The sequence below is a fragment of the Cervus elaphus genome, chromosome 14 (assembly GCF_910594005.1).
Source record: "Cervus elaphus chromosome 14, mCerEla1.1, whole genome shotgun sequence".
NCBI lineage: Eukaryota > Metazoa > Chordata > Mammalia > Artiodactyla > Cervidae > Cervus > Cervus elaphus.
In genome coordinates this window covers 52,954,678-52,968,234 of record NC_057828.1, presented here as the reverse complement: position 1 = coordinate 52,968,234, position 13,557 = coordinate 52,954,678, and the positions used below count along the sequence as shown (strand labels likewise).

At 47.8% G+C, this 13,557-nt stretch overlaps 1 protein-coding gene across 1 annotated transcript in view; it reads right to left on the bottom strand.

Annotated features, from left to right (window-relative positions):
• SSU72 (SSU72 homolog, RNA polymerase II CTD phosphatase) overlaps window positions 1–10,527 on the bottom strand; it is a 24,951-nt gene extending 14,424 nt beyond the window's left edge. The window contains exons 1-2 of the mRNA XM_043923326.1: window positions 10,118–10,527; window positions 499–642 (exon numbers count right to left, since the gene is read on the bottom strand). Coding sequence (XP_043779261.1) covers window positions 499–642; window positions 10,118–10,296 — 323 coding nt within the window. The 5' untranslated portion in view covers window positions 10,297–10,527. The remainder of the gene's footprint in view (window positions 1–498; window positions 643–10,117) is intronic.
• Between the last annotated feature and the right edge of the window lie 3,030 nt (window positions 10,528–13,557).

The following is a 13,557-nucleotide window of genomic DNA, read 5'->3' as shown; positions in this document are numbered from 1 at the left end:
TAGCCAGCAAGGACGGCCTTGCCGCCCGCAGCCTGTGGTCACGTGCACAAGAACCTGGTGAGTCTCAGGGAGCAGACCCAGTCTGCTTTGTGCCTTCCTGCAATGAGATGCTCTCAGATTACCTGCTTCTAACATGCTTCCTCTGCAGCCAACGCGGCCCTCTTGTGATCTCCAGACCACCACCAGGGTGGGAGGCACCCCTGTGGACCAGGGCACACCCGCACGCACACCTACCTGCAGTGCGCGAAGCCACAGGGTTCGGGCTCCCACCTTCCTCACCTAAGCTGCTCTAACACCGCACCAGAACCTTAACCGACTGTGTCCACGTGGTCTCCAACCCCTGGACTGTCCCGTAAGCACAGGGACAGAAACCCAGTGACCCCGCACACCTCACACGGGCCGCCGCATCCCCCGCCTCACAGGTGCCCCTGAGGGGTGCCCACAGGTGACATGCGCCAGAGACAAGCCCTCGGGGTTAAAGGGCAACCACTGGGATGCAGTTCTTTGTCTTTCCTAAGGAGATCGTTGTACATCTGGTCATATGTGGTTTTGAAATCATAAACGTTTGGTTTGTCAGGTGCTGGTCCTGGAAGCTTCACATGAGTTCCTGTTCCGAAGGACCGGACGCTGAATCCTCGTTTGCTGAAAGACACAAGAGGACAGAGAATCACAGTTGGATTAAACAAGACAGAAAATGCTAAAAGGGAATAGGAAATGGACTTGAACAATTATACCATTCTCAGAGAAAATGTTCCTCAGTTGTTGTTTTTTTTTTGATGTGAACCATTTTTAAAATCTTCATAGATTTTGCTACATTATCATTTCTGTTTTACGTTTTGGATTCCTGGCCATGAGGCATGTGGGATTGAAGCTCCCCTGACCAGGGACTGAACACACATCCCCTGCATTGGAAGGTGAAGTTTCAGCCACTGGACCACCAGGGAAGTCCCTCCATTTTTAAGTATTTTATACTCAAATTTTAAAAAATCCTGCAGCACATTACACAAGCTAGATGAAGCCAATCCAAGCACAAGACAAAGGATTAATGGATTCCGGGGAACGAGGCAGCTATCTGTGAAAGCCAAGGGCAGACACACAGTCAAACGAAGATTCACCTAGAAAACCCTGTTTCTGATTGTTGTGTGACTTTTGTGTGTGTGTGTGTGTGACTCCTAAAAGGAAATTGTTTGCCCAGGTTCCCAGCTGCCCTGATGCTGGCTTCCCAGGACCTAGACAGAGGCCCCAGAGCCCCCAGGGCAGGAAAAGCACCCCCACAATGGCCTCCTGCCTCAAGGCAACGCCTGTGAGGCCTGAAGACAAGGGGACGGCTGAGTGTCTCCTGATAAATGGTCAGGCAGGCAGCACCCACAAGCCGCACATGGCACCCACGTAGCCCCGTGGCTGTCCTCACTCTAGGGGCTCTGCTGCAGACCCCGTGTCCTCTCAAACTCACAGGATGGGAGTGCTCAAAGTGTCTGCGTCAAACAGCCCGCTCACCCTAACCTTGTGTTCACACACCACTGCACGTCCATGTGGATGTGTCCCTGCCCACCGACTTGGTAGCTGACCCCAGGACTGGTAGCACTGATGTCCTCCTCACAGCGCTGTGGGCTCTGCGGCCACCTCTCAATGTCTCAAGCTTTTTTGTACATTTTATTGTAACTCAGGGGTCTGGCTGCTTCTGGAGGGATTTTTGGTTATCACAACGGGAGGCCCACGGAGGAGCCAGTGCATCTGGACACTCGAGGCCCAGCACCCAGAGAAGTGCCAGCCTGCGGTCCCTCCCCACCACGTGGGCACCCTTGCCAGTAGCTCTCTGCTGAAAGATGGACAGAGGAGGAAAACCTCACTGAGCTGTGGTGCCCATGGGGCGAGACCCACGGTCCCTTCCCACTAGACACAGCATTTCCAGAAGCCCAGTTGAGTCACTGTTCTCCCAGAGAAGCAGGAAGGACCTGCAGGTCACTCAGGGGTGCCACCGTGCAGATCAGGGGTCCAGGGGCACAGCCACCATGCTTGGCACCACAGAGCATCATGGGCATACGTTTTAAAAGCATCTCATCAGGTCTCTGTCAAACACCTTGCCCGAGCCCTCTGAGGTTGGTAAAAGCCGAGCCCTGTCCTTCCACCCCTGGATGGCCCAAGCTGTGCCCCCACCCAAGCCCCGGATGTTGCCCATGATGGAGAACATGGAGAACATCTCTGACAGCAGAGATGACTGAGCATACAGGGCCATGGCCACTTGAGATGTAAATAGACCTCAAAGAAGGGTGGCTGGGATGCAAGGGCCCCCAGCAGATGCCCGCAGACCATGGCACCAATATCTGAACCCATTTCCTCAGCAGGTCAGAAATGTACAATAGAAGAAATGTTTTCTGTCAGAGCACCAACAAGCTGGGGATGAAGGTCTCCCTGACAACAGCACAGGAGCCACTCCCTCCCAACATGGTGACAGAGATGGGTCACAGTCATGTCCCCACAGGAGCACAGAGCAGGGGCCATGCTGGTCTTGCTGGCTTCGCGATGGCCGCTACTCCACAATAACTGCCCAAAACAATCACTGTATCCTCATAGAGCCAACTCTCCCCATCCTGGAAATACCCTGGAGGGAACAGGTCCACCAGGGAGGGATGTGTGCTATGAAAAAACACGTACCCACAGAAACACAGTCCCCGGGGACTTGGGGCTGAGTCCAGTTTCCAAAGAGAGAGCCTGAGGTGTGACACCATCAGGAGGCAAGCCAGGGGGCTGCGTGAGCACAGCTGTTGGACAACCATCTAGGACCACCCTGGGTCTGTCCCAAAGTCGCACAGGTGCGCACAGGATCTGGGGAGAAAGGCCTGTCCTTTGGTGGCAGCCCTGATTCTTTTAAACAAGTCATCTGAGACCAAATAATGATACATTAATTATGCGAGAGTGCCTGTGAGGTCAGACTAAGAAACCACGACTAAGCCCACTTCTCTCAGCTAGGTATCTATGAAGTTGGCTCCAAAAGGGGTCCCCAAAATCATTCTGCGGAACAATGGGAGAAATAAAACATTTCCCAACAAAGGTACATGAAAGATTCATTTAAGACACAGCTCCTCCATCACTCTTTTTTAAAAAAAAAGTATCTCTATATCTCAGTCATTTCCTTGTGGTCATTCTATTGAAATATTTATCCGTTATTAAAGAACTTATTTATATGAGCCTAACTCTTAAATCTGGGGCTTCCCTAGTGGCTCAGATGGTAAAGAGTATGCCTGCAATGCAGGAGACCTGGGTTTGATCCCTGGGTCTGGAAGATCCCCTGAAGGAGGGCATGGCAACCCACTTCAGTGTTCTTGCCTGGAGAATTCCTCGGACAGAGTAGCCTGGCGGGCTCACAGAGCTGCAAAGAGTCAGACACGACTGAGCGACTAACACAACTCTTAGATAAGTTCAAATTCGTTAAAACGGGTCCAGGTACAACTACTCTTGAAACACATTAATAATGAAATACAGTGAACAAACCTTAATTTAGCCCGGCAGCAGCGAAAGAGATTATTAAAACCCCAATGGCTGAGGTTTTAAGGAAAACAATCGCCATTTCTACTAGTGGTAGGTCAGTCATAACACCTTGATCCAGGAGTATTTTCTGGAGCTTGCTATGTGCTGGGATTCAGCAGCGATCAAGAGACCCAAACCCCCTCCTCAGATACTCTGGGAGCATGGCATAAAGGGACCCTCCAGGACCCAGGTGGCGGGAAACAGGGACAGCAAAGCCGTGGCACAGGGGTGACAGGAGAGTGGGAAACAGGGTGCCCTGGGGGCCCCAGCACACACTGTACCTGTAATGCAGACCCCAAATAGGACCCCAGGTCGTGTCAGGTTGGGGCAGGGCAAGGCTGCCACTGAAAAGCTGCCCACAGGGTTTCCAGGAGATGGAGAGTCCCAAGCACAGGGTCTCTTGTGCCCACCTACCCTGTTACTGCTGGGGCAGCAAGTCTGAGCTGCCTGGGTGGGTCACCTCCTCTCTTCCTCTCCTATCACAGGGGAGCCTGAGGTTGGAGTTAGGGCCCAAAGGAAACACTGTCCACATGCTAAAAGTAAACTACCCCAAAGATAACCTAGGCTAATCTTTCAGCCGGCTGACCCCCACCAGTGTGTTTCAGAGGATGCCTGCTGGTGTCTGAAGGCTAGGTGCCGCTCTCCCCACTAGACTATCCGGCCGGGGTGGGGGGGGCGGGGGTGCCAGTTGTGCCCTCTCCTTGCTGCCTCCCCAACTGCCTGAACAGTCAGTTACCCAAACATATTTAAAAATAAAATGAAACCCCCCAAAACAGGAATTCACTGGCAGAATTTAAACCACACACACACAAAAAGAAACTCAGCTTGTTCTTCCCCCAACAAAATGTTCACAAGTGGCAGAAAGGCTAGTTAGCAACAGAAGTGCTATCTCTTCTAAGCTCACGTGGCTGACAACACAGCTTGTGTGACTGTGCACAGTGACAACGTGTTTCTTACATAAACGGACTGAGTGCTATAAAAGTATTCCTGACAACCAAAAAGCTTTGACTCAAGGGCCAATTATTTCGTATGTTAAATAAATCTTCCAGACAAGTTTTTAGCAAACTTGTTTTTATAAAGGTATCAAAAAACTATAACTATCTGAGACATATACTTTAATAATGTTAAATATTAAGATATAAAAATGTTAAGTTAGAAAAAATATTATAGTATCATATAAAATGCTGAATTCTGGGAAACAGAATTGTTTCAACTATAATCCTGATGTCTAAAGGTAAAATAATAAGTTAAAATGAACAATGATCATGAAAACACACAAATTATCAGCATAGGTTATGGGTTATGGTATTTTCCCTATTTTCTGTAGTGTACTTATTAACCTATTTCAAAGCATTATTTTGGCTAAGACTGAAATCCTAGACCACTGCCAAACTTCTGAAAGTACGACCTGTCTCTAAGTAGGACACAATGTGCTTACAATCATGTCACCTTTAGTACAGGTAAAATCATCCACGACTTAGTCAGCCTAGTTTCTAGCTATACAATGACCCCATGTTTACCCAACACAAATCAACTGCTCACACAGTATCACACTTCCAATGTCTGCCTGCAATTTCACTGTGGATCAGCTGCAAACTTGAGATCAACTTCCTGAAATGTTAACATTCCAGTAAGGTTGATGTCACTACTAGCAAAACACTTCTCAGAAAATGTTTTCTAGGATTTATTTTATTCCTGCCATCCCACAAGGTCAAGAGGAAACCAAGAGGCTTCTCAGCATGAGGTCACCGTGCACAGAGCTTGTGACAGACATACATCATTTTCCCCACGAGAAACTCCTGCTTGGATGTCCCTGCTCTAGGCTGGCTCTTCCTCCACTCTGGCTTTTCGAAGGTCAACTTGCTCTTCTGGTCACCACTGGCCTCCCCAGTGTGGGGGCCAGCACAGAGTAGGTTCTCAAGATCTAAACTTGAGTCATCCCAGCCCCAACACTGCGCTAAGCACTGTTTATCATAGTGAACCCGCCCAACTATCTTCCCTTCTCTGGGCTTGACCTGTTCTCGCCTATATAAGGTTGGTGATGATCCTTAAGGCAGGGAAAATGTTTTAGCTGCTGAAGCTGATACTATGCTTGGTCTACCCAGTTTCGTCTCAATGTTAAGAACCAAACAGAAATCTACCTTCTTCCAACCAATCCTTCTGGTCTTATTTCTGCCCCCTGAAGACAAAAAGCAAAACACAATGCAACGTCCCTTAAGATCTATGAAGGCAAACGTGTCCCCTGTAGGCACCTCTTCTGCCATCCTTGAAGACACGATTTCAAATCCTTCCACCTCGCCAAATGGTCTCCAGTTCACCTTTGCCAAGTGTACCCAGAAAGGAAATATAAAAAATGAAGCCCAAGGGGCCTTGGGCAGAGCTAACCATCCCTCTCTGGTTTAGGACAAGACAAGGGAGAGTTCAGCACCATCATGGGGAGTGTGCTGTGTCGAGTGGCCCAGGGTTCAGATCCCAGGAACCCCTGGGAGAAGAGGTCTGAGCACCTCCATCCCACTGTGGTTGGGCCACACACTCCACTGAGGACACTGAGAGTTGAGCGCCCCACCGCAGATTGGAGCATCACAGGGCCTCAGGTGCCTGCTGCATCCCCACACCCCGGATCTTTCTCCAGCCCGTCAGATGTTACTTGTCCATCAGACTGGAGCCCCGTGTCCAGATCCTTGCTGTTACTCACCAGCTGGGGCTTCTGGCTCTGGGTCTTATCCCCTCACCTGTGTCGTGTGGACATCTTAAGAGTTTTGAGGATGAAATGACATGTACATTTGTAAAGTACTTGGCACAGAGGAGCTAAAGAGATGACTCTAACCTTCTTTCTTCCACATTTGAAGCCTGTCTGCTTATCTTCCCCAAATCACACTACCCAGGAAGTTACGATTGAAAACAGACTGAGAATTCACTTCAGTAGGTTTTACAAATCTTTCTTTAAAATTTGCTTTTAATTACTACAATTAAATATATAGCTTCCAAAAATCAACATGCCCCTTAACATCCAGAGATAGTTTGGAACAAAAAAGTAATTTAATTGGCACCAAAGGGACATCTTAATCTGCAGAGTACAAAGAATAGGAGGCTCTGTAGAAACAAACAGTCTTCCTATACTCCTTTTGAAAACCTAAAGAATTCCCAGGACTAGTATTTCAAATAATTTAGTCTCAAAAGATCAAAAATGATTACCCTAGGGAAATTATGGCTAGCTCTAGAAAATGCCAACCTTTGTTAACACTTGTATTCAACACGTCAGAAAAATACAGCCTGAGCTGATTTTCAACAGGGAGAAAAAACTGGATTTCAGTAGTAAACAATCTAGCATGCATTTGTTTGGTCTGACAGTTAAGACTCCATGTTCCCGATGCAGGGGGGCCAGGGTTGATCCCTGCTCAAGGAACTAGATCCCACATGCTGCAACTGAGACCCAGAGTAGCCTAAAAAAACCTGTATTCCCTTTGACAGTTCATTTCAGAAGTTTTCCTAAGCACAGTTTTATGCAGTTGTAACCAAACTGCAAATGCAATTTCCCTGTTTTAACTATCATACATTTTTGTTGGCCATGCCAAGGCAGGAGGACCTTTGTTCCCTCAGCAGGGATGGAACCTGTGCCCACTGCACTGGAAGTGCGGAATCTTAACCACTGCTGCACCAGGGAGTCCCTTATCATGTCTTTTTTTTTTTTCATTTATTTTTATTAGTTGGAGGCTAATTACTTTACAATATTGTAGTGGTTTTTGTCATACATTGACATGAATCAGCCATGTATCATGGTCATTTTTAAGTACTTTTCACAATTATCTTTAAGACCTAAGTCTCATGTCTCTAAATCTATAAGCTCCCCTGCTTGTAACAAAAGTCATCATATACATTATTTAAAGATGCTATTAAACCTTGTAAATTATCCAAATGGAGATAATACCATAAATTAGTTTCAAAAGTGAAAAATGACATGAAAATTTGTTCAACCTCAATAGCAATTTTAAAACTAAAGAAAAGGCAAGGTTCTTATTTTGCCCCAGCAGCATGAAAAGATGTAAATAACGTCCATATTGTGAGGAAATGGGGAGTTCTGTAAATAGGCACTTTTCTGGAAAGCAGTCTGGTAGAATGTAGGAAAATGCAAAATATGCCTACCTTTTGATTCAGCAAGTCTACCTCCAGCAATTTATGGCAAGGAAATAACTAGAAAAGTGTACAGAGACATGAATGGCACAAGAATTTGGATATTATAAAACTGAGAAACAACCCCACGTCTGTCACTGGGGATGATTACCAAAATGACTACTGCACAGGATTGCTTGCTACTCAATCACGGTTTTGAAACCACTGCCATTACTCAATCTGAACAGGCACGTTTAAATCCAATATACTAAAATAAAAGCAGAAATGAACATTGAAATTAAACTACGTTCACATCCTGTGAAGAGATTACAGAACAGTATTTTGATCTCTCTTAAGTGTGTGTATGTATATACAGAAAATATCCAGAAAGAAGAATGTACACCGAAACGGTACTTCGAGTGATTCTTATCTTTTCCATCTTATATAGCAAGGATGTTTTGCAACACGTAAACACAATTATTTTAAAAAGGAAGACAGTCCCCCAAATGTAAACATCTTAGGAATTAAGATTCATGTCTAAGATAACTTCACACTGATGACGTAAATAATGTATGTTACTCTAAACTTACCTCCTTTGGCCCTCATTCTTGATTAAATTTGAAAGACAGTAAAATGGGTAAAAGTACACAAGCATTTCTACTTGGTGATTATCTGCAAGGGCTCTTCACCCTCCTTTCCACAGGAGTACCAAGGCTATACCAACTACTTCAAACTAAGGAAGGGCTTGTATTTTGCAGTGACTGAGGACTATTAGCTGGGCAAAACTTCAGAAATGATTTAACAAATTTGCTAGAGGAGATTCAAAAACACCTCCTTTCGTAAGATTCCATCCCAACTTTGTTATGCAAAGAGCTTAAAACAAAGGATCCAGAACCAGCCAGAGCCAGCAGAATGAGGTGGTCTCCAGGTCACTTGTTATTCTAACTGAAGATATTAAATTTCATTTTTCTTGAATAATTTTCCAGGAATGTGAACTTTGCAGTCTTTCCTTTATATTTACCACTAGTGACTCTGAACAGATATACTCAGTTTGGGAATCAGATCAAGCACACTGTAATCCTCGGACTTTCCAAATTTTAAAACAAATTTAATTTAAAAAATCCTAGTTTAGAAACAAATTCCACATTAATTTGTTAGGTTCCAAGCATACCACACTCGACCAAAAAACACATTAACTGAATACTGTGGATAGTGTGGTAGACGTTAGGGAAGAATTAAACTCTTAACTAGCAGATCATGGACACCTGGTATGTCCAGCTTCATAAAGAATGAGGGGTGCAGGAAAACTCTGATTTCACTGGGAGAGTCAAAGCTGACTGCCGCGGTAGGGGAAGCGAGGCATGGTTGTCCTTTAACTCCAAGTAAGCAAACTTCGGGAGAAAAGCAATTTCAACTTTGTTTTACTATCAAAATTGACATGTACACCTAACTTTTAACTGTAACACAAGGCGTTAATCTCACATTCTGTGAAGTGCTTTTGAACGAAAAAAACTATCAAATGGGAATAAACTTTTATTAAACGTACACAAGAGAGTCACAAAAAGGGAGTTACCACTGAAATATAAACTAAACGCGTGAAACCAAATTCACGTGTGGTTCAGAAATTGTCGACTGGAGATTTTCCAAAGGAGAAAGGAATTCTTTGCATGGGACTTGAAAAATGTAAACAGGAGTAAACACACAAATGCATTAAAACAGGCCACTTTCGTGTTTTTAACGACTTGTTCTATCCTGAGGTTCTGTTGTGCAAGTTTTCCACGTTTGATACCAGGCGACACGCCCTAGACAGAGCCGGCCTGTCCTCTCGTGGACCCTAAACTTCGGCTTGAAACTTACCACCTCACTGCAGAGCATTTAAAGGAGATCACTGTTTTCAGATATAGATGTGAGTACTAAGGAGACACGAATAGCATAAGCCTTTCAGGTTTACTAGCAGCTTTTGAGGTTCCCGTGACCCGGAAACATTTCGGCTCACATTCTGAATTTTTCGTGACGCTAGGCACATATGGAGGAAACCGGACGGACCGAGCTTTCTCGAGTCCTCGCACCACACGGGCCCGGAGCCAGTGAGCCCGGACGCGGCGCGGCCTCTACGGCCGTCCTTCGGGAGCCGCCACGTACCGCCCGCCTGAGAACCCGGGATGCCCAGCACCGGTCGGGGAGAACCGGGGCTGGTAACCGCCGTCACCCAGAACTGGTCGGGAAGCCGGGATTGCCCGGCACGGGTCAGTACGAGCCCAGGATCCGGGGCCGCAGCCCAGCATGGACCGGGGAGGGCCGGGGCCAGCAACTGCGGCCGCCACCACCCAACACGGGCCAGGAACCTGGACCGCCCAGCACGGGCCAGCTAGGTCCGAGACTAGGAACCAGGACTGCCCATCACGGGCCGGAGCCGGAAGGACGGCCTGTCGGCCGGCGTCCGTGGGGCGCGCTGGACCAGGGCGGAGGCCCCAACTACCTGAGGATGTTGTGCGCCTCCATGCTCCGGTTCTGGTTGCTCGAGCACACCACCGCCACCCGCAGTGGCGACGACGGCATGGCGGCAGCCGCACAATCTGCGACTCCCGCTTCAGAACTCCCACCCAGCCGCGCCGCTTCCGCGCGAGCAAGATGGCGGCCTCCACGCCCGGAAGTCATGACGCGAAGCGGGGGCGCCGGGACGTAGCGCGTCAGGACGCGCGGCGGGGGCGTATGTGCGGTGTCCCTGCGGCCTCCCTAGACCGCCCCAGACCGCTGGGCCGCGGACGGAGGGAGGCCCCACCCTCTGGGTGCCTGGCTGACCGGCGAGCGCTCAACCGCTTCGAGCGCGAGGGCCAGGGCCCGCATTCGGCAAGGGAGCCGCCTGGCGCCTCGAACTGACGTCCTGACGTCGCAAGCCGCCGTCGCCGGGACTGACGCGCGAGGCGTCGCGCCGGCAAAAGTGACGTCACGCGCGCCCTCGCCGTCGCCGGGAGTGACGTACGAGGCGTCGCGGCAGCTGGGACGTACACTGAAGGTTGCTGGTCTCCGCCGGCTTCTCTCCTTAGCGTGGAGTCAGCCCCGGTTGTTTTCACACCTACCGCCGGAGCCGCCGTACCTCCAGCGCTCTAGGCCGAACCCCGTGCCCCTTGGATGACTGCCCCAGCCTCTTACTAGCCTCTCGCAAACACCAGCGCGTGGGTGTCCTCTGAAAACCCTGCAAAGTTTGACATTTAAGTGAAGTTGTGAAAGTATTTGCAGAGACAATTAGAAATGAGAGTAGGAGGTGTGAGGAGACCTCCTGGGTTGGGAGAGCAAATTGACTTAAGTCCTTGGGTTTGTTTGGAGGCACTGGCACAGTCGTTAAGAATCTGCCTGCCGATGCAGGAGAGGCGGGTTCGATCCCTGGGTGGGGAATGTCCCATGGAGTAGGAAGTGGCAACCCACTCCAGTAGTCTTGCCTGGAAAATTCGACGGACAGAGGAACCTGGAGGGCTACAGTTCGTGAGATCGCCAAGAGTCGGAGGTGACTGAGCACGCACGCGGTGCGACCAGAGGTTTGGGGTCATGATATGACGGTGAAACTAGTCAACTCGGTTTTGTTGTCCTCCAGCCGCTTGGAGTGGCCACTGAGTTGATGTTTTGCAGTGGAGGCGCAACAAAGGGAGGGGGCAAGGGAATGGCGATGCTCCACTATGGATCCAGAAGTGATGAGAAAGGAGGATGTGAAGGGGTGGCAGCAGTGAAAAGGTACTGTGTGTTCTGAATTGGGGATCCCTATGGAAAAAATGTCACTGGAGCCAAACAGGTAGAACAGGATGCTTCAAACAGTGTGTGGGGAGGGGACCGCATTTTATATCTCTGTAGACTAAGTGTGACCATGGGCACCAGTAGAAGATAGTCTTCCTGTTGGAGAAACTCAGAAACCAGGGCAGTGAGTGACCACCCTTACTGATGTTCCAGTGTCCTATTACTACTGATGTTTTCACGGAAGAAAAGGCTGAGAACCAGACCCTTAGAGTATTTAAGGACCCTTGAGCATAGTGTGGGGGGAGGGACAGTGCATGACTGCAACAAGGAATCGTTTACTTGGAAAGACCGGGTTGAGGGGGTGGTGTGAAGGATGAATGAGGAGGAATGAGGGCCCCTCTGCTCTCTATGTATTTAAATATACTTACAGCATAAGTCTAGGAGGACATAACACTGAGGCAGTGAGAACCGGGGCAGTAGGGTTGTGGGTGCTTTGAATAAAGCACCGTTGACTTTGTGTTTTATGTTGAACATGTATTTCTCTTACACCCACCACAAATAATAGCGCTGTTTACATTTTGAAAACAACACCTCCCCCCACCAATGTGCTTTCCCAATATGCTCCTGAATTCAAAGACAGTATGGTCTGACCATCCCAGTGCAATACTGAGCTCTCCTACCTCACATTTCCCAGCTTCCTGTTAAGAACTTAAGGGACTACCGGCTGAAAACTGCTTGTCCATTACCTTTTTTACCTCTGCATAAGCCAACCTCATACCTCAGGTCTTAGTCCAGGCCCTGAGAGTTGCAGACAGATGTCACGGGCTTCAAGAAAGCTCACCCTTGTTGTTGTCTTCTCCCCCTGGCCGTTCTGTGCTTCCAGTAGCACCCTTAACTTGCTCTTATGGCTCTGAACAGTTTTTAGCACTCTGCTTCTCTTTCCCACTGCTTTCACAGACTCTGAGTCAAAGGGGCTCGGGCCCCCTTTTCTAGCCAAGATGGCTGTGTTGCGTATGTCCAGTATATTTAGAAATATCGTTCCTCTGGAGACATTGACCAAGTGCTCATCTAGCAGATACCTGAGGGAGAAGGTGCCCAGGTGGGTGAAAGAACGCTCTGTGCTTAGGGTACCAGCATTTTATACTTTGTTCATGGCATGGGAACCCCAAGCTGAAATAAAAAATATACTTAGTCTTGGACCATTGGAATCTCCAGGGCCCCAGTATAAACAGGACCCAGTGTTCCCTTAGGACACATCCATCACCAGGGTCACATGGGACAAAGAACACTCCATGAGCAAGTTTTACCAATAAAAGAAAGCAGGGTGAGCTCCCACAAGGTAACTTGCATATTCATCAAGCAGGATAATTAATTCCTCAAGAGCTGGAGAATATAAAACAACCTGAGATGGATTATAAGACAATTTAATGACATATAACTAGACATTTAAAGGGTAGTGTGTGACGAGTTCTGACATGTGTACATCCATGTGACAATAGTAACAACGGCAGTCCCATGGTTAAGATTCTGCTTCCACAGCAGGGGACATAGGTTCTGTCCCTGGTGGGGGAAGGTCCTGTATGTCATAAAATAAATACAGTGGTAACATGTATCACCCTCAACAATTTCCTATACCCCTTTGTAATTCCTCCTTGGGCTCCCCTCCACCTGCCTGCCACCCCCCCCCCCCCAATCTCATCAGGTGACCACTGAGCTGTTTCCTGTTGCATAGCTTAGTTTGTATTTTCTAGAATTTTACATAAATGGAATCATAGAGTATGTACTCTTTTTTTTTGTGGGGGGCAGTCCCTCAGCACATTCATTTTGAGATTCACCAATAATATTGCACATATAAATAGTTGGTTGATTTCTGTTGCTGAGAAGTATTCCAGTGTATGGGTGTTCCCCATTTCATTTATCCATTCACCTGTTGATGGACATTTGGGTTGTTTCTAGCTTCTAGCTACTACAGTGAAGGCTGCTGTAAATATCCATGAATGAAACTTCATATGGACATGTTCTTTCATATCTCTTCAGTTAATGTTTGAGCACAGGATGATTAGATCACATGTTCAAATGTACGTTTAACTTCTTAAGGCACTGCTGCCAAATTGTTTGCAAAGCGGATGTACTATTTTACATTCCCACAAGCAGTGTTCCAGTTTCTCCACATCCTTGCCAGCATTTGAT